The sequence below is a fragment of the Dendrobates tinctorius genome, unplaced genomic scaffold, assembly GCF_039654945.1.
Source record: "Dendrobates tinctorius isolate UK_male_01 unplaced genomic scaffold, ASM3965494v1 ptg000008l, whole genome shotgun sequence".
NCBI classification, from domain to species: Eukaryota; Metazoa; Chordata; class Amphibia; order Anura; family Dendrobatidae; genus Dendrobates; species Dendrobates tinctorius.
The window spans coordinates 73,334,970-73,362,588 of NW_027361676.1; the positions used below are offsets into that span (position 1 = coordinate 73,334,970).

A 27,619-nucleotide genomic window follows, 5' to 3' on the forward strand; every position below is an offset into this window, starting at 1 on the left:
AAGCTCTCAGGTCCGTCCGGCCGGGGAATTGGTGCCTCTGCCAATTCTGGATAAACCATGGACACACCTGTCCATGGACTTTATCACTAATCTTCCATCTTCCAAGGGCAACTCAGTGGTATGGGTAGTGGTTGATAGATTTTCTAAGCAAGCCCACTTTGTGCCATTACCTGCGTTACCATCTGCTGAAACCTTGGCCTGCTTGTTTATACAGCACATTGTTCGGTTGCATGGAGTGCCTGTGAACATGGTGTCGGACAGGGGTGTGCAATTTGTGGCCAGGTTTCGGAGAGAGTTTTTTATGAAGTTGGGGGTCACGTTGTCATTCTCCTCTGCCTATCACCCGGAATCCAATGGGCAGACTGAACGCACCAACCAGTCATTGGAGCAGATTCTGAGATGCCTGGCCTCCTCCAGACAGGAAGACTGGTGTGAGGTACTACCCATGGCAGAATTTGCATTCAACTGTCGTATTAATCAGTCTACCGGAAAGTCTCCCTTTCAGGTCAATTATGGGTTTGTTGCGCAGTTTGGGGAATTTTCCAGTATGGATTCGGATTGCCCTGATGCTGAGGGGATGGTACAACAGTTAAAAACCCTCTGGAGGGAGGTGCAGAGGAACATCTCCAAAGCCCAGAAGAAGTACAAACATTTTGGGGACAGGAGGAAGGGGTTGGGTCCTTCATTAACAGTGGGGGAAAAATCTGGTTGTCCACCCGTAACATCAAACTTAAGATACCCTCTATGAAGTTGGGCCCCAAATTTATTGGCCCATACAAGATTGTAGAGGTGATCGACCCAGTGGCATACAGATTACAGTTGCCCACCTCCTTCAAAATATCTAACGTCTTTTACAGGTCCCTATTAAAACCTGTGGGGACAGTTAGAGAAGATCCCTCATCCGTGGCTCCACCAGTATTGTTAGAGGGTCAACTGGAGTACGAGGTAGGGTGCATCATTGATTCACGGCGGGTGCGCCGGAGACTTCAGTACCTTATTCATTGGAAGGGATATTCCGTTGAGGATCGGTCATGGGTTCAGGCCAGTTCGGTGCACGCTGATCGACTGGTTCGGGCTTTTCATGCCAGATACCCTGAGAAACCTGGGGGTCCAGTGGCCCCACATTAAGAGGGGGGTACTGTCATGGTGGGGACATGGTTAATGTCCTGCTTTCTCAGGGTTAGTTTTGCTAGCCTCCCTTTGGATCTGGGAGGGGTATTTATACTCACTCCAGACTAGGATTCCCTGTCAGCTATACTGATATTCTGGCTGTGTGTCTGACCCCTGGTGTGCTTGTATACTGCATTGCTTGTTTGATTCCCGTGTATGACCCGGTCTGTCCCCTCACTCTGTTCTCTGTCTCACGTTTTTGTACTATTGTCTTCTTCGGTTCTGACCTCCTGGTTTGGCTATCGTTACTCCGTTACTGTTTGCCCCTATTGTACCGTCTATTGCCCATTCTGGTTTTCTGATCTATTGCTACATCCTGACTATTCACTCTGTCTAACCCTTTGGTACTGTCATGCTATCTCGTGCTTTGACCTCGGCTTGATCTGGTTTACGTCCCTGTCTATGCCCCCTGGTAACTTGTCCCGTAGTTACCTTTCTAGGAGTTTTCCTCAGCGCCTAGCTCTGTGGAGCTTAGGCCACACCCCCAGCAGTCACCTGCTTCAGGTCCTGTTAGTCTGAAGCACGCATCTTCACCGCTACTGCCCCGCTCCACAGGTATTCTTGAGCACAGTTTTTGTACTCAGGACACGCGCACTGGCTCAGTGAGCAAGTGCAGTGCGGTGTTCCTGACACCAGACATGGGAGCTTACTGAGCTACCACAAGGAAAAAGAGCGATCGGCTGTAAGTGGGTCATCAAAAACAAATATGATTCAGAAGGTACAGTTCAACGGTTTAAGGCAAGATTGGTTGCAAAACGGTACTCTCAAAAGTATGGTAAAGATTATGATGCTACATTTTCTCCAGTTGCAAAGCAAACCACATTCAGAACTTTAATGTCTGTAGCTGCAGTTCAACAGATGACAGTGAGACATCTGCCCTACTCAAAGTTGGAAGGAGAAGATGATCTGCTACCCAGCAATGAGAGTTACAGACAAGCAGTGGGGGGTGCTTCTGTACATACAGTTGTGGCCAAAAGTATTGACACCCCTGCAATTCTGTCAAATAATATTCAGTTTCTTCCTGAAAATGATTGCAAACACAAATTCTTCAGTATTATTATCTTCATTTGTCTTAAATGAAAAAACACAAAAAAGAATGAAGCAAAAAGCAAAACATTGATCATTTCACACAAAACTCCAAAAATGGGCCAGACAAAAGTATTGGCACCCTCAGTCAAATACTTGGTTGCACAATCTTTAGCCAAAATAACTGCGACCAACCGCTTCCGGTAACCATCAATGAGTTTCTTACAATGGTCTGCTGGAATTTTAGACCATTCTTCTTTGGCAAACTGCTCCAGGTCCCTGATATTTGAAGGGTGCCTTCTCCAAACTGCCATTTTTAAATCTCTCCACAGGTGTTCTATGAGTCTGGACTCATTGCTGGCCACCTTACAAGTCTCCAGTGCTTTCTCTCAAACCATATTCTAGTGCTTTTTGAAGTGTGTTTTGGGTCATTGTCCTGCTGGAAGACCCATGACCTCTGAGGGAGACCCAGCTTTCTCACACTGGGCCCTACATTATGCTGCAAAATTTGTAGGTAGTCTTCAGACTTCATAATGCCATGCACATGGTCAAGCAGTCCAGTGCCAGAGGCACCAAAGCAACCCCAAGACATCAGGGAACCTCGGCCATGTTTGACTGTAGGGACCGTGTTCTTTTCTTTGAATGCCTCTTTTTTTCTCCTGTAAACTCTATGTTGATGCCTTTGCCCAAAAAGCTCTACTTTTGTCTCATCTGACCAGAGAACATTCTTCCAAAACGTTTTAGGCTTTTTCAGGTAAGTTTTGGCAAACTCCAGCCTGGCTTTTTTATGTCTCGGGGTAAAAAGTGGGGTCTTCCTGGGTCTCCTACCATACAGTCCCTTTTCATTCAGACGCCGACGGATAGTACGGGTCTTGCGTTGAAATCTCTTGTCAATTTTTCTTTTCCGTCCACATCTAGGGAGGATAGCCACAGTGCCAGGGGCTTTAAACTTCTTGATGACACTGCGCACGGTAGACACAGGAACATTCAGGTCTTTGGAGATGGACTTGTAGCCTTGAGATTGCTCATGCTTCCTCACAATTTAGTTTCTCAAGTCCTCAGACAGTTCTTTGGTCTTCTTTCTTTTCTCCATGCTCAATGTGGTACACACAAGGACACAGGACAGAGGTTGAGTCAACTTTAATCCATGTCAACTGGCTGCAAGTGTGATTTATTTATTGCCAACACCTGTTAGGTGCCACAGGTAAGTTACAGGTGCTGTTATTTACACAAATTAGAGAAGCATCACATGATTTTTCGAACAGTGCCAATACTTTTGTCCACCCTCTTTTTTACGTTTGGTGTGGAATTATATCCAATTTGGCTTTAGGACAATTTTTTTTGTTTTTTCATTTAAGACAAATTAAATGAAGATAATAATACCAAAGAATTTGTGTTTGCAATCATTTTCAGGAAGAAACTGAGTATTATCTGACAGAATTGCAGGGGTGTCAATACTTTTGGCCACAACTGTAGCAACCACAACTCGTCCAGATATCACAGCCACAGTTGGAATTCTCTGCCGACACGTAAGCAAGCCATGCCAAAGAGACTAGAATGCAATTAAAAGAATTCTTCAATATCTTAAAAGAAGCTCAAAGGCTAAATCTTAAGATATCTGCATCAGGAGATCTCACTCTCAGGGGTTATGTGGATGCAGATTGTTCTGGAGATTCAAGTGATCAGAAATCAACAAGTGGTTACTTGTCCAAGTTAGGAAAAATTCAATTTCTTGGTCCAGCAGAAAAAATTGTCAGTCGCATTATCTTCTACAGAAGCAGAATATATGTCTGCTGCTTATGCAAGTCAAGAAGTAATTTGGTTAAAACAACTTTTGGAACATTTCGGCAAGCCATTAGCCAACCAACAGTTATCTATGAGGACAACCAAGGATGCATTAAACTTGCCAGTGAGAAGATTAGTGCAAGGACTAAGCACATAGATGTAAAACATCACCTCTTACGTGACTTAGTGGAACGTGGTGTACTCGAGTTTGTTTATTGCGAGTCTGACAAGATGATAGCTGATGGTATGATAAAGCCATTATCAAGAGTCAAGTTTGTGGACTTCAGAACCGCAATGGGACTAGCAAGTTAAGTAGTTGTTGAGTGGGGGTGTTGGAATATGTTTGGTGCAACAACTTCATTCCGATCTATGAGTGCTTAGTTGCCAGATTTTTATGCTGCTCATAAAGTTAGAACAAAAAAAACAAAAAAACTCCCCGAGGCTCACACAGTCACACAGGGAGAGCAGAGCATGTGACTATTTCCTGTTTTCCTGTGTCTGTGTATGAGAGAAGCAGCCTGCTGTAGATGCTGAACAGATAGAGACACACAAAAGATTTATTCCTGATCTATTAAGTTTATCATATATTGTTCCTGAATAAAGAAGCTCGATTGTCACATGCGTGGAGAGTACCCTGCATAATCCGCTGCCAACACATTAATATATGTTGGCACAATAGGGCATTAATGTTTTATAGTGGCACAAGGGGGCATTAATAATGGCAGCTCAAGGAGGCGCTAATAATGTATATAGTGACTCAAGCAAATTTTTCTCTTTTTTTCTTTTTACAGTGCTTTAAAAAACAGGCAGGGCCGGCATTAAGGGAGAATTGAGCAATTGCCCAGGACTCCCACCACTTTGGGAGCCCCCAGCATCTACAGCAGTGGCTACAATGATAACAGCTTTCAGATGTGGAAACTGCTTCAGGACATTTGGTGACGTCACATTCATGTGACCAGTCATTTGACCGTGATGTTACCACAGCTCTTGTTCCCTGCAGGACTTAAGGACCTTTGGTGATATTATGAACATGTGACCGGTTATGTGACCATTATATCACCACAGGTCCTACACTCAAAGTCGGAAGAATTGAAGAGGAGATAGACTGGTGGCTATTTTTTGCTTGTGTGTCTGTCTTTGTATCTATAGGTGTATGTCTGTCTTTGTATCTATGTGTGTGTGGCTGTGTCTATGGCTGTGTGTCTCTGTCTGTCTTTGCATTTGTGTGTGTGTCTTTCTGTCTTTGTACCTATGTTTATGTGTATGTCTCTGTCTGCGTGTCTTTATATCTGTGCCCCTGTCTCTGTATCTATGTTTATGTGTGTGTCTATCTTTGTATATGTGTGTGTGTGTCCCTGTGTGTCTGTTTCTATTGCAACAAAATTCTACTTACGTGGGAGCGTCACAGGAACAGTTTCTATTTAAAATTACGGCTGGTTTATTGCAGTCCTCAAACCACATCACAGGAAAAGTCAAATACAGCCCTTGTCCGGCACAAAGTGAAATATAGCTGCTCATAATCAACGTGTCATGATTGATTAATCCCTCCTAGTCCTATACAGCTCTGGCAAAAATAAAGAGACCACTGCAAAATTTTCATTTTGTCTGATTTATATATATTTGAGTAAAATGTAAATTGCCCTTTTATTCTATAAACTACTGACAACATGTCTTTGAATTTCCAAGCACTACATTTTGTATTTATTTTTAGGAAATGAGAAATGGAAAAAAAAAAAAAAATGCAGTGCTTGCAGACCTCAAATAATGATAAGAAAACAAGTTCATAATCATTTACAAACAACAATACTAATGTTTCAACTCAGGAAGAGTTCAGAAATCAATATTTTGCGGAATAACCATGATTTTTAATCACAGCTTTCATGCGTCTTGGCATGCTTTTCACCAGTCTTTCACACTGCTTTTGGGTGATCTTATGCCACTCCTTGTACAAAAATGTAATCAGTTCTTTGTTTGATGGCTTGTGACTATCCATCTTCCTCTTGTTTACATTCCAGAGGTTTTCATTGGGGTTCAGGTCTGGAGATTGGGCTGCCCATGACAGGGATTTGATGTGATGCTCCTTCATCCACACATTGATTGACCTAGCTGTGTGGCATGGCGCATTGTCCTGCTGGAAAAACCTGTCCTCACAGTTGGTGAACATTGCCTGAGATGAAGAAATCAACTGGTTTTCCAGCATAACATTGTATGTGGCTTGATTCATATGTCCTTCGCAAAGATTAACCTGCCCAATTCCAGCCTTGCTGAAGCATCCCCAGATCATCACCGATCCACCACCAAATTTCACAATGGGTGCAAGACACTGTGGCTTGTATGCCTCTCCAGGTCTCAGTCTAACCATTAGACGACCAGGTGTTGGGCAAAGCTGAAAATTAGACACATCAGAGAAGATTACCTTAATCCAGTCCGCTATGGTCCAATCCTTATGGTATTTGGCAAATTTCAGCCTGGCTCTCCTTTGCTTCTCATTAATGAAAGGCTTTTTTTTAGCTTTACATGACTTGAGCCCTGCCTCTAGGAGCCGGTTACGAACTGTTCTTGCCGTGCACTTCACCCCAGCTGCCATTTGTCATTCCTTTTGTAGGTCACTTGATGTCATCCTGCAGTTGCTGAGTGACATTCAAATAAGATGACAATCATCCTGGTCAGTGGAGAGTCGTTTTCGCCCTCTGCCGGTCTGTAGCTTTCTTGTCCCCAATGTCTGCTGCTTGACCTTCTTGTAATAGACTGCCGTCATAGAAATTTTAAGGATGGAGGCAACATGACGGTTACTGTATCCCTCTGCTAGTAAAGCCAGAATTGAGCCATTCTTTTTCTCACTCAAGACTTTACTTTTCAACTCCTTTGGCATGGTTAAAATTTATTTTTTCATTCCTATTACTTTTGGGATATTACTAGCCCTTGTTTTGACATCCAGCTTGTCCTACTGCAAGAGGATTGTGAACACCACAGCAGTGTTATTTTATCCTTTCCTTCGTTAAATAAGATTTGGTTCAGGTGATCACCTAATCAGAAGCACATTAAGTAGAATGAGGTGTACTCTGGTTGGAATTCATCTGACACCGGAATGGAATGGCTGTCAGACTTGTAGAGAAGCTGGTTTTTATAAAACAGTGCAGTGGTCTCTTAATTTTTGCCAGAGCTGTATGTACTAAAGCATTACTCCAGGTTTGTCTCCCACACACCAGATGTCCTACAGCCTCCTTACACTATGTTTTTGTGTGGGTCTCGGTCTGTATTTAAATCTATGTTTTTGTGTGTGTGTCTGTCGGTCTTTGTATCTGTGTCCATGGGTGTCTCTGTCTTTGTGTTTGTGTGTGTTTGTGTGGTTGAGTCAAGAATATATGGGCTCCTGGTGGTATATATTAGTGAGGACATCAGAATATGTATGGGTTCTTGATAGGTAGCATTGTAGACTTCAGAAATTATGTATGGGCTCCTGGTAGGTATATACTAGTATACTAGTGAAGATATCTGAGAGTGTATAAGCTCCTGGAGGTATATACTAATGATGAAATCAGAATGTATGGGCTCCTTGAAGATATATTGTGCCTTGCCACAATTCTGTCTCTAAGCTCCTTGGCCAGTTCCTTTGACCTCATGATTCTCATTTGGTCTGACATGCACTGTGAGCTGTGAGGTCTTCTATAGACAGGTGTTTGCATTTACAAACCAAGTCCTATCAGTTTAATTAAACACAGCTGGACTCCAATGAAGGCGTAGATCCATCTCATGGAGGATCACAAGGAAATGGACAGCATGTTACTTATGTGAGTGTCTGCGCAAAGGGTCTGACTGCTTATGCCATGTGATATTTCAGTTTTTTTTTTAATATATTTGCAAAAATTTCTCCGTTTCTATTTTTTTTCAGTCAAAATGGGGTGCATAGTGTACATTAATGATAAAAAAAAATGAACGTTTTTGAATTTACCAAATGGCTGCAATGAAACAAAGAGTGAAAAATTTAAAGGGGTCTGAATACTTTCTGTACGCACTGTATACATATATGTCTGTGCTCTTTGTATGCATGTGCCTGTATGAAGGTGCTCTGTGTAAACACATGTCTATATATGTATTTATGTGCACTGTGCATGTTTCTACGTATATGTCTATATATACAGTGTGGAAAGAAGTATTTAGTCAGCCACCAATTGTGCAAGTTCTCCCACTTAAAAAGCAGAGAGAGGCCTGTAATTGACATCATAGGTAGACCACAACTATGAGAGTCAAAATGAGTAAACAAATACAGAAAATCACATTGTCAGTTTCGACAAGATTTATTTTGCAAATTATGGTGGAAAATAAGTATTTGGTCACCTAAAAACATGCAATATTTCTGGCTCTCACAGACCTGTAACTTCTCCTTTAAGAGGCCCCTCTGTCCTCCACTCATTACCTGCAGTAACGGCACCTGTTTGAACTTGTTATCAGTATAAAAGACACCTATCCAAAACCTCGAACAGTCACACTCCAAACTCCATTATGGTGAAGACCAAAGAGCTGTCGAAGGACACCAGAAACAAATTTGTAGCTGTTGTGAATTCGCTTTCTGGCCTACCTCTGGTTACTACTGAAGGTAGTGGAGCTGGTCAAATTGACAGAGGGGTTGCGAGTTCTCTTTCTGGGCTCCCTCTGGTGGATACTGGAGGTAATGGAGCTCATCTGATTAACAGAGGCTTGCTGCCTGATAATGAGGACGACGATTGGAGATCTAGGGTTTCAGACTGGATTTAAGACATCCGACTCCCTCTATCCCTGCTGGTGATTTTTACCTGCCTCCTGAGGTCTTAGTTTCCAGCTCAGTCCCTGCATGCTCAGCTAAGTGTTCTTTTGCTATTCTGTTCACATTTGATCTGGTTTTGTCTTTCAGTTTTGTGTGGGTCACCCAGCTCCGGCTGGGGATGTGCTGAATCACCATCCATATGATACTGCTTGTGCCAGTTTGTTTTTGTCCCTTATTAGATTGGCCTCTTTTTGCTCTGCTTTCAGAATATACCAGAGTGCTGATATAGTGGGTGAAGTCGTGCGACTTCAGTATTTTTGCATCAGACGTGTTGGCCTTTTTTTTGCAGGGTTTTTTGCGTGACTGCAGACAGTGTCTTTCCTTTCCTGTCCTGTCTAGTCAGTGTGGGCCCCATCGTTTGCTCAGTCTATTTTCCTGCCTGCGTTTGTGTTTTCATCTTGTCTCACCGACAATATATGTTTGGGGGCTATCTATTCCTTTGGCGTCTGCTCTGGGCAGAATAGATTTAACCTTTCTTGCTTTAGGCTTAGTTAGCTCTCCGGCTGTGCCGAGGCGTCTAGGATCATCGTAGGCACGCTCCACGGCTACTGCTAGTTGTGTGGATAGGATCATGGGTCTGCAATCCGTTTAGTTACCAACCTCTCTGGTTTTCTGTGGCTTAGCTTGGGCTTGCTCTCCTCCTCGGTGACCAAATCATAACATGTAGCCCTGCACCAGGCTGGGAAGACTGAATCTGCAATATGCAAGCAGCTTGGTGCAATGAAATCAACTGTGGGAGCAATAAGAAAATGGAAGACATACAAGACCATTGATAATCTCCCTTGATCTGGGGCTCCACGTAAGATCTCACCCTATGGGGTCAAAATGCTCACAATAATAGTGAGCAAAAATCCCAGAACCACACAGGGGAACCTAGTGAATGAGCTGCATAGAGCTGGGACCACCGTAACAAAGGCTACCATGAGTAACACACTACTTTGCCAGGGACTCAGATCCTGCAGTGCCAGACATGTCCCTCTGCTTAAGCCAGTACATGTCCGGGCCCCTCTGAAGTTTGCTATAGAGCATGTGGATTATCCATAAGAGGATTGGGAGAATGTCATATGGTCTGATGAACAAAAAGTAGAACTGTTTGGTAGAAACAAATCTTGTTGTGTTTGGAGGAGACAGAATGCGGAGTTTCATCCAAAGAACACCATACCTACTGTGAAGCATGGGGGTGGCAACATCATGCTTTGGGGATGTTTCTCTGCAAAAGGACCAGGATTACTGATCTGTGTACATGAAAGTATGGATGGGGCCATGTATCATGAGATTTTGAGTGCAAACCTCCTTCCATCAGCAAATGCATTGAAGATGAAATGTGGATGGGTCTATCAGCATGATAATGATCCCAAGCACACTGCCAAGATGAGGAGTGGCTTCGTAAGAAGCATATGAAAGTGCTGGAGTGGCCTAGTCAGTCTCCAGATCTCAAACCCATAGAAAATCTTTGGAGGGATTTGAAAATCCATGTTACCCAGCGACAGGCCCAAAACATCACTGCTCTAGAGGAGATCTGCATGGAGGAATGGGCCAACATACCACCAACAGTGTGTGCCAACCTTGTGAAGACTTACAGAAAACGTTTGACCTCTGTCATTGCCAACAAAGCATATATAACATATTGAGATGAACCTTTGTTAATGACCAAATACTTATTTTCCACCATAATTTGCAAAATAAATCTTGCCAATCAGACAAGGTGATTTTCTCATTTTGACTCATAGTTGTGGTCTACCTATGATGTCAATTACAGGCCTCTCTCTGCTATTTAAGTGGGAGAACTTGCACAATTGGTGGCTGACTAAATACTTTTCTCCCCACCGTACATGTAAATTAGATCTCCTCTGAGGAGTCTTTTTTCTAAGCTAAATAAGCCCAACTTTTCCAAACTCATAATATGGGAAGCCTTCCATCCCCTGTAATAATCTAGTTGCCCGTCTTTGAACTGACTATCTTCTGAATATCCTTTTTAAAATGTGGAGCCCAAAACTGGATCCCATATTCTAGATGTGGCCTCACCAGTGATTTATAGAGGGGTAACAAGATGTTGGGATTGCGGGATTTTCTCTGTCTTTTTATACTGTACATCATAAAATCTTGTTTGCTTTTTGCGGCGGCTGTTGCTTATCGGGGAACAGAAATTGTTTTCGACAGCACTTCGCCAGGTGTAGACTGCAGATGTGTTATTGATAACATGATATGGATAGGGACAGATTAGTCTACTGGTTATCATTCTGCTCCCATCATTCTTTATCAACCTATGTAAAAAGGCTGGTAAACAGCACCAGACAACTTCCATATTGTCAATTGTGCTAGTTTAACAGTCTGAACTCGGCGCATATAAATGCAACCTAAGGGTACCGTTACACTAAGCGATGCACCAGCGATCCCGACAACGATATGGATCGCTGGTGCATCGCTAAGTGGTCGCTAGTGAGTTGCCACACAGGCAGATCTCACCAGCGACATAGCAGCGGTCGGGGCTCGCTACTTACCTGTCAGACGCGGCGATCCTGACGTCCTCCCGCCCGCGTCCACGCGTCGCTCGTCGGCGCCACAGGAAGCCCAGCAGGAAGCGGCCGACGAGAAATGGTGCAGGACGTTCTCGCGCGATTAGCGACAGACAGCGGGGGATCCGGTCGGAGGTAAGTATCAGACATAGCGATATCACTAGCAATATCGCTGCTACGTCACAAAACCTGTGACGCTTCAGCGATATTGCTAGCGATCTCGCTGTGTGTAACGGGGGCTTAAATGTTTGAGTGTGACAATGCAATATATTAGCATTTAGGTCACCACAACTTTTGCCTAGGGCCCCACTTTGTCTAAAACCGGCCCTGCATACAGCTTAACTAATTTTATATTTTGATAGATTAGACTTTTATGAACACAGATACCAAATGTTTTGATTTTTATTAGTTTTGTTTATGTTTAACTGGGGAAAAGGGAGTGATTTAAATTGTAATATTTTATATATTCTTTTTATTTTTTTGTTTAAACCTTTAATTTTTTTTACATAAGTTTTTTTGTCCCTTTAGGGGACATGAACTTGTGATCGTTTGATTGCGTGTACTATACATGACTTAGACACTGGGTTCAAATCCCATCAAGGACAACATCTGCAAGGAGTTTGTATGTTCTTCCCGTGTTTGTGTATTTAATCCGGGTTCCCCGGTTTCCTCCCACACTCCAAAGACATACTGACAGGGAAATGTAGAGTGTGAGCCCCAATGGGGACAACGATGTCTGTAAAGCAGAACATGCAGCAGTCTTTTACTGTAATTTGACAGAACCCAATGGTGATCACAACAAGTCAACAAAGTCCATTGGGCGCTGTTCATCACGTGATGGATCTGTCAGTTTGAAATCTGTTTTTTTGCTCCTATGGTAAAAAGGTAACGTGGATTTCATACTGAATAAGTAAAAAAACCTAACATTAAAGCTCATTTTGATGCGGATAAGTTTTAGCTTCATTGATAACAGTAATGGTTCAATAATGGTGCGTGGTTACTGTACTAGCACGGTAAATGGCACATTATCCCACATAAACCGGTAATTATTTTTTGTGATAATGCAATTTCTTTCATCTTACTGCCTTTGGAATTTCATATTTGTATTTCAGCTGAATATATTCTCCACCGTCTATCAAATCACATCTTAAACAAATTTGGATAAAAATTATATCAAATGTAAACTGACTTCACTGTATTCTCTACAGATATTTCACGATAAAATTAGATTATGGGGATTAGAAAAATGGGTTCATAGTCCTAGAAAAAAAAAAAAAGAACCTGGCAGGTTTTTATTTTTAGAAAAGATATTGCACCTAGCAAGCCGCGGTGAGATAAAAACAGTCCGTACAGGACAGATAACATTTTACAAAATTACTTGATTTTTTATGTAAAGTGAAAACCAAAATTTGTATATAGAAGCTACTAGCCTGACAAACAAAATACTGCATTTGTCAACCATCCTATAGATATAGAACATTTTGACTCCTACCGTCCTAATGGCTGTTGGTATCCCCGATTCATCGACAGGTCCAATCCCTGTATAGTGTGGTGCTTTAATAACGGTGACTTTTTTCTCTTCTTCTGAGGTCCTGCAGATTGGTATAGTGCTGCTGCTCCGGATCACATCTGACTGGTACTGGGAGAATGACTCTGTAGAGTCTACATCACAATGGAAAACGTAGATTTTATTTCATTTTCATTGACAAGGTTATCATATAAGACTATTCCAGAGAATGTTTAAGCCATAGACAATGCAAGCTCACATCCTAGCTTGCATTGTAACAATTTTAAATGGCAAAAATGTCCCTTTTATGGTTTAATGGGCAAGCAATCCAGTTTTTTAAAATATATATATCAGCAGAGTATATGAAGTAAACAACCAACAGCAATAAATAATGATATACCATACAATCCCGTAGCTAGGAACGGGTATGATTCAGAAGGAATAAGGGCACCTGGAAAAGTACAGACTGACCCCTAAAAAAGCAACATGGACTGTTATAAAATCCTACAGTAATCCCACTGCTTGGCATTGTTAAAACTTTCCACAAAGCCTCAGAGCCAGAGTCCACGTTAATTATATCTGGTCAATCTCCTGTAACATTTCTGCACCAAAATACAAAATAATCTCCTCCGATTGCATTTTTGCTGTGTTTTTTAACGTATTTTTGGTGCAGACCTGAAGCAGTATTTTTTGTGATTTTTAGTGCAGAATTACTGGTATCCTACACTTAAAAGTGCAATTGTGTTTTTTAACATGCATTAATTTTCTGGCTTCATATAGAAGCCTAATGAAAAATGTTGCCTATTTTTTTGCACAAAAATAAACGCAGCGCTTATGCTATGCAAGAACATGGCCTAAAAGAGCATTTTACTTTGTTCTGTACCATTATGAACACAGCAAAAAAAAAAAAAAAAGAAATTTGGCATTCTCCAAAGGGGACAGAATTACACCAGTATTTCACCCTTAGAACTATTACTTTTGTAAGTAAAAAAACTCCAAAACAAACCCCCATAAATTACCACGCTCGGTGTATGGAGCTGTGTAGCTCTCTGTGCATCACTGAAAATTCTCCTGCCCTGTCCACAGGGCCAATCTGTGGTAACACATTGTGACGGAGTCACTGGTGTGTCGTACATGAGGGGAGTTGCGTGTCACAATAATATTGCTTTCCTGCGTGATGTGAAAGCCATAAGTGTTTTCTCCAGCATGATATGTGCTGAGAACAATCCAGTCGCTATATAGGCCGGGCTTTCATGGTGGGTAGGTCAGAGATGGGTGGGACGCCTACCCACCATATCTCCACCTCCAGGGTGTGGCTGGAGGGAGTTAAATGTCCAGCCAGTTTTTTTTCTCTCTCTGTGTTGTGTGGAGGAAGGAAGTCTCCATACTGAAGCTCCTGTGAGAGCTACCATAGGAGTTATCCCAGAAGTACTGGGCATGACTGTGTATGAACTTTTTACTTTCTATTGAGCCACAAAGGCTGTTTTCTGTTACCAGTTCGGGATCCTGGTTTATGAGGCAATAAACCAACCAGAGTCTTTAACCAAACATGTTGCCTGTGGTTCCCTCGAGGAGCAGCTAAGCATGTCAACCCCTCACAACATACATAAATGTGATCAGAACTATTGCCGTTCCAGACTAGCCCTGCCATGTGGTTTCCCATTCGTTTAGTTTATCACCTAAGCCTTGCAGTCTCTTATTTTAAGTCTTTCATTGAGAAGTGCCAATTTTATCTACCTGAATCACTGTAAAAATTCCCGCCATCAGAATACATGATAGAAGTGAGAAGTTAATGGAATCCTATTGAGAAGCAGGAGCATGTTTTTATTTTCTGTCAGGAAGACGTTGCGGCCGGGTGCAGACAGTGAGTTGGATAAACTTGTACATTGGACAGAACACATGAGAGATTATGAAATAACGCTTGCGTTACTCTGCACACTGACAGACATCAAGCGTCGCTGGCGCAGCTAATATCATACCCACCAGAGATGTTAGCATGCTTTTACTACGTTTCTAGAGCCATGACACCGAATCTTTTTTCTTGCCGATCCTTAATGAGTAAAGATTTCCCATGATTCATTACCCTACACGGTCATACAACATCCTCCAGCACCACAATGGGACATTTCATTTTTTTAGCTCGTGAGTATAAAAGGTTATACAAATTAGGGTGGGCCCTGGAGGCCAGTGAAAAGCAACGTCAAGAACAATAAGTGTTTCAAATAGGGCACGCAGAAGGCAATTGTCTGATTTTGGCAGAATATCAGAGGTCTCTTTTGTTTCAGAATCTCCTCTTTGTAGCTATGCTGAAATTATCCACATTCCTGCTGTAACACACAGGACATATTCACACAGGAGCAGCCTCCTGACGCACCTCTTTACACCCATCCACCCTATTGTTACACTGGTAATTGCACTCACTAATTCTCATTAATCTTTAAGATGATATCAAATCACTAAGAATATAATTATGGCTTTAAAAAAAGCTTAGCAGGTGATGAACCTGCACCAAGAAAGACTGTTCAAGGAAGACACCACATTTTTTTTTTTTAATTTATCCACCTCGTGTCTTAATTAGAAAGTAGTGGTAAACTTGTAAACCAGACTACATATAAGGTTTAATGAGGGCAGTGCCATTTTGAGCCAGTTACTTAAAGTCTCAGTGCTCCTGTAACAGTTTAGTGAATGTAAAAAGCTCCAGAGGCTTGCCCCAAAACTATAACTCCTAGCTTACTGTCTTTGCTGTTGCTGCATATTCCCGGGATGGATGTGGGATGCCAATAATGTCTGTAAAGTGCTGTGGAATTAATGGCGCTATATAAATGAGTAAAATAAATAAATTTAAACATTTGGTGCAAAAGAATTCAAGTTCAAGAATCTTTCTTCCCTGTCCAACCATGTGGCTATATTGGGCTATCAAAAAATACTCTAATCTGCCACTTGCAGAGTTGTGAATGCTGACAACACAAGAGAAAAGTGTACTTCTGAGTGGGTCGCCCCGTCTCAGAGCTGTGGGGTACTCGGTACCGGGCTGGGGTCAGGGGGATGTGGTGTCACAGCGGCGGTGACCCGGTCCGTGGCCCTAGGCGCCCAAATCAATGGTGGTTTGTGATATAGTTTATGTGATAGTTTGTGACGCCACCCGTGGTGTTTGGCAAGCAAGATAAGCCAACGCTGCGTGCAGATCCTCTGGGGCTGATGGTGTGTTGCAGCATAGATGGTGTAGCTCCCCACAGGTGAAGCTGTAACCCCAAGGCAGTGTATAGGCGCAGGCGGTGTGAGGAATGCTGGTACTCAGATGTAGCGGTGCTGACGGTGTTAGCGCACAAAGGAATGGAGGACACCAGGGCTTGTAGTTCCCAAAGCTTTACTCACAGTCCGTGGTACACACTGGTGCCTGCTTCCGTGCCGTGTCCTCCAGGGGAGAGACTCAATCAACCTCCCGGGCAGATCAGGGTTCTCCTCTCCAACACTCCGCCAACATGTACCTTTTCTGAACGACTCCTCTATTGCGCCTTTTAGTGTGAAGAGCTCCAGTACCGTGGTACTCTGAAGTTCCTCCTGTCAGATGTTCCTAACAACTCTCCTTGTATGGCAGACAGCTGTAGCCTACTTCGGGGACTCCCTTTATCCCGAGTCCCGACTCTCTATACAGATGCTGCTGTGCCCCAAGTCTTAGATGGGAGTAATGCATTTACAGCCAACTACTCCACCGGTGTCTGCTGCAGAACCATAAGTGTCCATACAACCTCGGGGACCAGGCCCCGGCTTTGCGCTGAGAACCTATAGGCAGGGTTCCTCTTCCAACCCACAACTCCTCTCTGTTCTCCTACTCCTTCGTTCCGCGCTGTTCTTTCTCTCTCCTATGGAAGCTTAGGTTGCAGTTCTACGTCTTTCTCCTTACTCTCCTTTCCCGTGCCAGCTGGCTCAGATCACTGAGGCAGCTGCAGCACTCCTTCCTCCATCCCTTTTTCCAGGGATCCCCACTCCTCTTGGAGTGTCCTACTACTCCGCCGACCTTCTGTCAGACTGACTTAGACTGAACTCCAATTCTACGCTTTCCCACTCTTTTATATCTAACTCCACCCACCTCCCAGCACATCTCGAGTTACGAAGCAAGGACCCACAAAAGGTGCTCTGCTACCCCTCTAAGCATGGAGCCGCAATATGGTCCTGCTGAACTATCCTGTGTGTGGGGTGCAGGTGTTGGAGTGTGGAAAGGAGTTTCCAACTTACCTAGGTGGTGGGGCACTACACCTTAGGAGAAGGTGCAGTACCTCGGTGGCGACTGAGCCTCAGGGGTGCCACATGAGCCTCAGGTGTCACCACACTATGGCGTCACAAGAATATTTTTGAAATAAAGATATGCAAGTAAAAGTTCCTGCATGTGCAGAGAGGGAAGTGTTCCCAGGTTACCTCCTTTAAAGGGAACCAGTTATGTTTTACATCTAACATCCATGTTCTTCAGCCTTTTACTACATTACTAAGAAGCCCACTATATCCCCAGTTAGCTCCATATACCTTTAAAAAATAAATGCAAAAATTGAAGTTGTCCAGCGCTGCATTCTATTGATCACCGAGTGATCCTATGGACGTCTCCAGTCTGTGCCTTGCGTCCCATCTCTGCCTTATGACGCCGCCCCTCACATGAACGTTGTCTACTACTTCATTAACACAGTCGTCAAAGCCACCCGCATGTTTTCAGGCTGTGTATCTGGAAATGTGTAGTGCAGCTCATTAGAATGCAGTGCTGGATAACATGCAAGCTTTTTTATTTAATGTATATGCCGCTACATGGGTGATATAGTGGGCTGGTAAGTAATTAAAAAGTTTGGTGGTAACAGATTATATAAGATCTGATGGTAAGATCCCTTCAGAGGGAAGGTCTGTTTTTTTTTGGCAAATTCACAAATAAAACATACGTTCTGCATAGATCAGTGTTTCCCCAAACTCCAGTCCTCACGGCCCCCCAACAGGTCATGTTTTCAGGATTTCCGCAGTGTTACACTTGTGAGAGCATTCCTGATGTCTTGATGATACAGCCATCACCTGTGCAATACTAAGGAAACCCTGAAAACATGACCTGTTGGTGGCCGTGAGGACTTGAGTTTTTGACTTTGGTATATATGGAGGGTGAGTTCTTTCTGGTGAATCCAGTACCTGATATTATGTGAAATCTTTCTACAAACACACTGGACAGCAAGCTAACTATTCTACAATTCTTACATGGACAGTCAGGGCTTGCTTCCTAATATATCCGAGCCTTAAGAACCCACTAACAAACCAGCATGCTGCCAGTAGGACCAGCAGTGTTATGACATGAACAGTTGCGCGGTGTAGTGCCTGGTGCTGTGCTGTATGGGGAACCACCAGGTAAGCCATCTATTTCTATCTACACTTTTATGAGTTATCCCCAGGATATTACACCTGGGTGCGGTGATCTGCACAAATATAATATAAAGGTAAGTCAAAGAGACTATAATAAAGTCTACTGCAGAAAACATAGCACTGAGCAAACTTTTGGTCAAATTACATATAGCATTCTACTGATTTTGTGAGCGATGAACGATAAAGGCCATGTGCACTTTAGAAATTAGGTTTTTCATTGTTCTAATGCATAAAAAAGATTGTGCAAATCTTCTTGTCTTAAAGATGGGTCGCCCTCCCAGGGCTGCGGGGTACTCGGTACCGGGCCGCGTGTCAGGGGGATGTGTCACAGCAGCGGTGACCCGGACCGTGGCCCTGGGCGCCCAAGTCAATGGCGGAATGTAGTTGTAGTTAATGGAATGAAATAGTTCGTGACGCCACCTGTGGTGCTCGGCAAGGGAGGTGTTGAGCAGACGCTGCAGACAGCTCCACTGGGACAGATGGTGTGGTGCAGCAGTGATGGTATAGCCCTCCACAGGCAGGGCTAGTTGTAATGATTGTGGAAAGGCGCAGGCAGCGTAAAGGATGATACCCAGATGTAGTGGTGCTGAGCGGGTTGGCGCAAGAAAGAATGGAGAACACCAAGGCCTGCAGTTCCAAAGCTTTACTCACAGTCTGTGGTACACAAGGGTGCCTGCCTCCTGGCCGTGTCCTCCGGGTCAGAGACTCAGCCAACCTCCAGGCCAGATGGGAAGCTCTTCTCCAACACTCCGCCAACATGTACCTTTGATGAACGACTCCTCTATTGCGCCTTAAGGTGTGAAGATCTCCAGTACCGTGGTACTCTGGAGTTCCTCCTGTCAGATGTTCCTAAGAATTCTACTCGTATGGCAGACAGCTGTAGCCTCTCTCGGGGACTCCTTTCACTGGAGTCCTGGCTCTCTATTCAATTGCTGTTGTGCCCCAAGTCTTAGTTGGGAGTAGTGCATTTACAGCAAACTTCTCCACCGGTGTCTGCTGCAGAACGATAAGTGTCCATACAACCTCGGGGACCGGGCCCCGGCCTTGCGCTGAGAACCTATAGGCAGGTTTCCTCTTCCAACCCATGTCTCCTCTCTGTTCTCCTACTCCTTTGTTCCGTACTGATCCTTCTCTCTCTTATGGAAGCTTAGGTTGCAGTTCTACGTCTTTCTCCTTCTGTTCCGTTCCCGTGCCAGCTGGCTCAGATCACTGAGGCAGCTGCAGCACTCCTTCTCAGACCCGTCCTCAGACTCTCCTGACTGACTGTCCTACTGACTGACCTCCTGTCAGATTCTCTGTAATTCTAAACCTTCCCACTTTTGTATGCATTCTCAACTCCACCCACCTCCCAGCACATCCAGTGTTCCATGCAGGGAACCACCAGAGGTGCTCTGCTACTCTCTAAGCACTGAGCCGCAATGTGGTTGTGCAGAACTACCCTGTTGTGTGGGGTGCGAGTGTTGGAGTGTGGAAAGGAGTTCCCACCTTACCCAGATGGTGGGGCACTACACCTTAGGAGAAGGTGCAGTACCTCTCTGGCGACAGCCTCAGGGGCGCCACAAAGATGTGTGGAAGGTGACTTGACGGACAGACGTGACTGGTAGAAGGAGGGAACGGTTTGTGCACTAGTGACAGAGATTGACAGGTTAGAAAGATAACAGCAGGGAAAGATAGAAAAGGGAGTGCAGTACCGTGAAATGACCACAAGATGGCAGGGGAGAATAGTACAGGACTTAACATCAGCTTAGGAATCCGCTTAGTCATGGGGGGCGGGGAGATAGGAGCCCGGTTGGGAAATTCCCCTGTGAGAGAGGGGATAAATAGAAGAAGGCGGGGCTCCAGGAGAGTTTTTAGTCCTTGGAGGAGCTCAGAAGAAGACGGAGAAAGTGAGAAGAGCTCGGCCAGGGGGACGGACAAAGGAGAGACAGTCAGGGGGGTGGCCCTGACCCGACGGACTGCAGGACAGGCAAGGAGAAGAGGCAGCCAGGGGGGAGACCCTGACTCGACGTACCGCAAGACAGACGAGGCCCCGGGGGTACCGATTGGAAGACGACCTCGGGCAGGTGAAGCGCTGGGGGTAGATTGGTCTAGGACAGCCCCCAGTGAAAGATCCGCGAGGTGCGTTACTGTGACTGGAGCTGAAGAATAGGTACCTGGGCCTGGCAATACAGTGGTGTAAAGAAGCTGCGGTGCATGTTTGGTGGTCGTCAGGAGGACGACAAATAAATCCGGAACTGTTACAAGTGGAAGCTGTCTCCGTCTCGTCTTTGCCTCGTCTGGTAAGCAGTGGTCCACCCCCCTAGCCCGGCCCCTACCACAAAGACATGAGCAGTTATGGATACAGAGAGAAGAGGGGCCCTGCGCAGAAACAATACATGGGCCCTCTGCAGCCTAATAACCCATCATAATACACAATTCCACCTGCTTTGGAGATGGTAGTGGGTCCCCCACTTCTCAGGACCCTGTGCGGCTGCACAGGTTGCACCAATGATATGTTCTCCCCTGGACATGAGTGGAAATATGCCGTTATGTGTCTACAGTTCGCTTTCTTAATAGATATGTCGCCATGGTCACAGATCACAAACAATTCCTGTGTAGTCTGATCCTGCTTTTACAGGTTGCTTTCATCTGACAACTACTGTATATTCAGTGGAAGTCAGATAATGACACAGATTCCCTGATATTTCAGACATGGTTTTAGGATTTCATGTCCATTTATATCTAAGACAAGAGGGACTGATTAATGTTGTCGGGCTGCGCTGGTGAAAGGAAAGTGTCTGGCAAACAGTGGAAGAAATGGTTTTATTACCACGGAACATTTTGACGCCACACTAGCACTTGAAAAAAAATATCAGTGCGGCGCCAAAACGCATCTTGGTAGCAAAAAACATTTAATCACGTATTGTGCCAAAGGCTTTCCTTTGAGCAGCGCAGCCCTACAACATGAATTGTTCCCGCTTGTCTGAAAAACCTCCTGGAGAATCTCATCCCCCAGCCACGGGGTAGAAGCAGATGACACTATATGCCTACTCAGGAGTTGTGCCGTCACAACTCCACCAGGTGCTTTTTCCTCCCTTACTAGGGTATCACCCTATATACGGCATGTGTCTCGGTCTGTTTCCTGCTCTGGAACTACAGTTGTGGAGAATATAGTGGTTAGAGATGAGCGGATTTGTTCAGATTCGATTCCGAATATGATCGGAATCAAATTTTGTTTTTGCAATATTCGTCAAACACAGCCGAACGTCATTAGAGTTAATGGGAGTAGAATTAAGCGAATAGGTTTTGAACCGATCATAAGGCATACACTTGGCACAAATAGTTTTCGAATATGGCTCAACTATGTCAAAATCAGATTCGGGGACAAAATCTGAACAAATTCGCTCATCTCTAATAGTGGTGGTATAACAAGAGGTGGCAGTCCATCTAGGAAGATACTGCAGCACTTCTAGGGGCGATGGAGGAAGTGGTCAAATCTATACAACGTTTTACTATATAAATCTTACCAGACAATATACAGGTATACACTATACACAGTAATGTATATGTCCTCTCCCTGTCACAGCTACAATCCTAGGCCAATGTATAACGTTCATAATTTTTAGTCCGCTTTTTCTAGTCTAATACCATTTATTCCGATCACTTCTGAAGACTGAAAAAGAAAACGAACTGTTGTAGTTAGGCGCAAGTTAACGTATGAGAAGTTATCTGCAGCCGATATTTGGATCTTTAATACACAAATAAAAATTAAAGTCGCACATATTAATATGCCGTGGACACCCACCTAATGTTCTGTTGTGTTGCATGACCAAAGAGTTATTTGATGGTGGGGAGGGGTATGTTGGAGAGAATGGTCTTTGAAAGTGACTCCTGGGACTGGCTGGGCTCCCTGAATTCCCATTAACGGTGACTGGAGTCTGTGGAAAAAAAAAAAAGAAGAAGGTTGTTATAAAATAAGGTCAATTTAAAAGGGTCATAGTGAAGAGCAAGCAGTGGGGTTTAACTAGAAAATCAAGCCTTGCTAGCTAAACCAACCACAAAACCATCACTCCATCAGCACAACAATCACTACACAGGGAGTAAATGTGTTAGTTTGGTATGTTATATAGAGAGGGCAAAAACAAGCTATAGAGTATAATATATTTCATTACCATTAATTCTACTATGTGAGCTTATTCAATATACAAGGTGAGCCAACATCATTGTACATCTATGCAATGTCTACTTCCATGTACCGAATGACCAGACACTGAAGATCAAACTGAAGGTGGTTAACTTACTACATTATGGGGGGAGCTAAGATGTGGTCCTTGTCTCTACCCAGAACACACATTGCATTCAAAGACCTGTGTCATCCCGAGCTTGTAGGAAAGAGAGGACCTTAAAAACTCAATGAAATTTTTTTCTGTTTGCTATAAAGAAATTGAACACATAAGTGACAAAGACATTGGTCGGATCCCTTCCGATCAAACAGCTAAAGTACAACAAGGAGAACAAAGAAGAAAAAAGACCTGCCACTTTCCAAGGAAAATTAAAACTTGGTTTTCTTTATTGGTAGTGTTGATCTGGAACACTAAGGTTCTACCATAGGTAAATAAGCATGTGTTGCGATCTCTCCACTGCTTCTGTGCGTGGGTGCCACTCCACTGCCGGCCAGCAGTACAACAAGGAGAGCAACAAATAAGAAGAGCTGGCACTTCCAAGAAAAACTGAAATTTGGTTAGCTTTATTGGTAAATTCATTATTAAAGTTACGTGCATGGTTCCATTGATAGGCTCTCACGCACTTCCATCTTTCCGATTAAGGGCATGGATAACGCCAGAAACACGCATGAAACTTTAATAACAGATATACCAATAAAAAAAAGTTTTACATTTCCTTTTAAGTGCTAGTTATTGTTCTTCGTTCTCCTTTTTGTAGCTGGCCGGCAGTGGAGTGGCACCCACACACACACAAACAGTGGACAGATCGCAATGCACGCAGCGAGTTCAGAATAATGCTTATTTAGCTATGGTACAGCTCTCTCAGTATTCCAAATTGCCACCACTACTGTAACCTTCATGGTTTGTGCACTGTGATGGTTTTTTGCTCACCACATACCTTATATAATATACGGTAGTTTTAATGGTGCATCTGTAAGGTCCACTAATCGTCCCAAAACTGCAACATTACCTTAAATATGCCTATTGCTGTATTTTTATTAAAGTCTTTTATGTGCCCCCAAAGGATTTTATCTTCGTAAAAATGAGCCCTCTGGGCGACTGACATCATCGTTCAATCTATGGTATGGTAGGACCAACGTCAGGGAAGGTGCAATGCGTCTGTGTGACATTTCCATAAACTTTTTTTTTGTAATACAGCAATATTCAGTATTCCTTTTGGGGGGCGGTTTGAGACAAACAAGAAATTTGACAGGCTCCATTTAAATTCTGAAGCCTATAACTGTAACATACGACTCATGCTATTTTTTCCAACCTTCATTCTATATATTATTGCAATGTTTCAGGCCATTATAACTGATCAACATGGCAACCCATAATACTCAAGCATGTGTTCCGCTGACTATGTGCAGCACATTTAATAATGGTGTATGATGCCTGATTCTTGATGAGTTACAGTATTATAATCCCATAGGCTGAAAGCAATTAAGACGACAGGCGATGTCAATGTACTGCAAGCGCTTGCTGTTCTCACAGCTGTTCCAGCATTTATTGTGTTGCGCACAGTTTGCAGAACCACTTGTGAGCATTATGCTTTCAACCTCAGCAGCCATCAATGCATAGAAAAGGCTTTTATTTATTGTGTGGAGGCTTTATTAAACCAAACAAATATATCACAGAGGTAAAATGCGGAATTTCATTTGTCAAGAATTCAACCTGGAGAACACATTATAAAATGCACAGTTATGATTACCTCTAGTGTTGTACACCACTGCTTGCTGATAATGCCCTCACATCTGCCCACCGAGGAAGTCACAATCCGAAATACATTCACACTACGCGCATCAGTCCTCCGATAAAAAGCTGATTCTGTATGTGAGGGGACGTTTTCGGTAAACATTGAGAGAACATACTAGGAAAACCTCTTCTTGATCTAAATGTTTGACCTCGATAAAAGTACAAAGCTTATACTCATCTCCCATGCTGTGCTGGCGCCGTTCCAGCAATGTCAGCACTTGCTTTCCCAGGACTCCCATGCAGCTGTTATAACACGTGAGCCCAGCGCCCAATCAACGCTGGTGTCGCTGTCTCCGCCTTCGTATGAATTGAAAAGGAAGTGAAAGAGCAGCCGCAGCCCGGACCTCCTCTTCATGCTTAATTTGAACAAAGGCGGCGAAAGTGACGCCAGCGCTGATTGGGTGCTGGGCAAACATGTCATAACACAGCGCGAGAGCCCTGGGAACACGAGTGCCGATGCAAGGGGATAGGAAAATATGTCTGTTATTTCTTTATACTGGTACTGCTACACCATTTGGTGTATTACCAATATTCATTTATGGTACTGCTACACAACTAAGTGTATTACCATCAAGTGTAAATTGTATATTTCTTATGACTCGTATTGTACTGTCATGTATAATGTTACTGTTCTGCTAATGCTGCACTATTGTGCTTTAGGTCATGGAAAGTGTAGGTGGCAGGTTTGGCTACTAGGTGGGGGGCATCTTACTGTCCACAGGTCTGGACAATATACATAGTCACACACCTGGTTAATTGTAGGAGGGGGCTGCTGCATAATAAGGTAGTGTATAGTTATAGAATAGGGTAGAGGGCCAGAGGCGCCCGAAGGGTCCACATGGGCTATAGGCCCAGGACAATGCAGCAGACCCACAATGTTTTAAGAGAGAAGCCCAGCTTACCTTAGCACAGCACTATACAGCAGCGGACAAGTGCAGCTAGGGGCCAGAAGTGGTTCCAGAATGTGAAACTCATAACCTGGGCACAAACCCTTAGGACCGGGGCGAAAATTTCAAGGGAACCCACGGAAGCAGTGAGTACAGACAGCAACAAAGCGGGGCCAGCACAGGGGACAGTACATCAGAGCAGGTCGCTCTCACAGAGGCTACTGACTTCGGATACTAATGATCTTGAGTCTGGGTGAAACAAACTGAGTGATGCTTAAACATAGCAGAGCTAAATGGAGAGGAAACTGAGAAACCATCAGACGGTCCAACCAGGGTCCATCCATGCTGTGTAACCACGAAAGAAGCGCAGGGAAAGTGAAGGTGTGACACCTGTTGTAAATGCTGTGAAGTCTTTGGAAATGCTGTCTAATGAACCAAGTAAAGATGTCTTTGTTTAAGTTATGATGGACTGTGTCTCAGTTGATCTGAATTATCCTGGAAACGGTCTCCCACTGCATGGGAAGAACCCTGAAGGAGCCAAATCCGGAGACACAGGTATGCTGACTGGCGAGCATGATTTTTCTGTGAGGAGAGGCCAGGACACCAGAGCCCCAGTGTCCTCGGCTGCGACTACTGTCCTGGACCTCCCTTACACCGACACTGCTGAAACAGCGCCGGCACGGGAGGAGAGTATATGTTTTATTTTATCTTAGGGGGGCCAAACATTTACGATAGATCAAGAAGGGGTTGTCCTTGTAGTGGACATCCCCCTTTAAGTTCCAACAATTAATTTTTGGTGAGATTCTTGATGCTGCATATTTTCGCTGAGCAAAAGAAAAGCAGCGTCATAGGGTATGTGCACACATTAAGTATTTGCTGCAGAAATTTCTGCACTAGTTCTACATTTCTTCGGACGTAAAAGGCAGCGTAAAATAAGTGATTTTTTGGCACATTTTTTACTTGCTTTTTTTTGTTGCAGACTTTTCCCCACTCATTAGTATGGGTGAAATCTGCAGCAAAAACGCTGAAAGAATTGACATGCTGCAGATTGAAATCAGCTCTATATTTGTAAGCAAAAAATAGGCAACATGTGTATGAGACTTCAGGAATCTCATTTACATTCCTAGGACTAGAAAATCATTCAGGTTTTTATTTTACAAAACTGTGAAGAAAAAAAACGAGACAAAAAAAAGCAATGTGTGCACAGACCCTTACAATTCTTGGAGAACAGGAGAAGTCCCAGAAGACTGGAGAAGAGCAAATGTTGTTCCTATCTTCAAAAAGGGGAAGAAGGTGGACCCAGGCAACTATAGGCCGGTGAGTCTGACTTCTATACCAGGAAAGATCTTTGAACAAATTATTAAACAACATGTATGTCAGTACCTGGATAAGAATGAAGTGGTTGAACAGAGTCAGCATGGGTTTGTAACTAATAAGTCATGTCAGACTAACTTAATTTCCTTCTATGATGGAATCACTGATTGGGTGGATCAGGGAAATGCTGTAGATATAGTATATCTTAATTCAGCAAAGCATTTGACAAAGTATCTCATACAATCCTTATTGAAAAAATGACTAAGTATGGAATGGACAAGGCAACTGTTAGGTGGATTCATAACTGGCTTAGTGATCGGACCCAAAGAGTGGTCGTAAATGGCTGCACATCCAGTTGGAAGAATGTCTCAAGTGAGGAACCACAGGGCTCTGTCCTGGGCCCTGTATTGTTCAACATCTTTATCAACGATTTAGATGCAGGAATTGAGGGTAAACTGATCAAATTTGCTGACGACACAAAGCTAGGAGGGATAGCTAATACTAGAGAAGAGAGAGAGAGGATTCAAAAAGATATAAATAAACTGGAGAAGTGGGCAGCAACTAACAGAATGGTTTTTAACAGGGAAAAATGCAAAGTACTACATCTGGGCAATAAAAATGAAAAAAGCATATACAGAATGGGAGGAATAGGGCTAAGCAACAGCACATGTGAAAAAGACTTGGGTATACTAATAGATCACAGACTGAATATGAGTCAACAGTGTGATGCAGCAGCAAAAAAGGCAAATGCAATTCAAGGATGTATTAACAGAAGCATACAGTCTAGATCACGTGAAGTCATTTCTTCCCTCTACTTCTCTTTGGTCAGACCTCAACAAACTGGAGCAAGTTCAGAAAAGAGCGACCAGAATGGTGACCGGTCTGCAAACCCTGTCTTATGAGGAAAGGTTGCAGGATTTGGGAATGTTTAGTTTGCAAAAGAGAAGAATGAGAGGAGACTTAATAGCTGTCTACAAATATCTCAAGGGCTGTCACATTGTAGAAGGATCATCGTTATTCTCATTTGCACAAGGAAAGACTAGGAGCAATGGGATGAAACTGAATGGGAGGAGACACAGATTAGATATTAGAAAAAACTTTTTGACAGTTAGAGTGATCAATGAGTGGAACAGGCTGCCACGAGAAGTGGTGAGTTCTCCTTCAATGGAAGTCTTCAAACAAAGGCTGGACAGACATCTGACTGGGATGATTTAGCGAATCCTGCTTTGAGCAGGGGTTTGGACCAGATGGCCCAGGAGGTCCCG

General features: G+C 43.6%; 1 protein-coding gene across 4 annotated transcripts in view; it reads right to left on the reverse strand.

The window, feature by feature from the left end:
- The window catches only part of SORBS2 (sorbin and SH3 domain containing 2), a 333,099-nt gene that overhangs the window by 108,621 nt on the left and 196,859 nt on the right, over positions 1-27,619 (reverse strand). For all 4 annotated transcript variants that reach the window (XM_073578712.1, XM_073578685.1, XM_073578692.1 and 1 more), the window contains 2 exons: positions 21,981-22,113; positions 12,794-12,963 (listed from right to left, as the gene is read on the reverse strand). In XM_073578712.1, the coding sequence (XP_073434813.1) occupies positions 12,794-12,963; positions 21,981-22,113 (303 nt within the window). The remainder of the gene's footprint in view (positions 1-12,793; positions 12,964-21,980; positions 22,114-27,619) is intronic.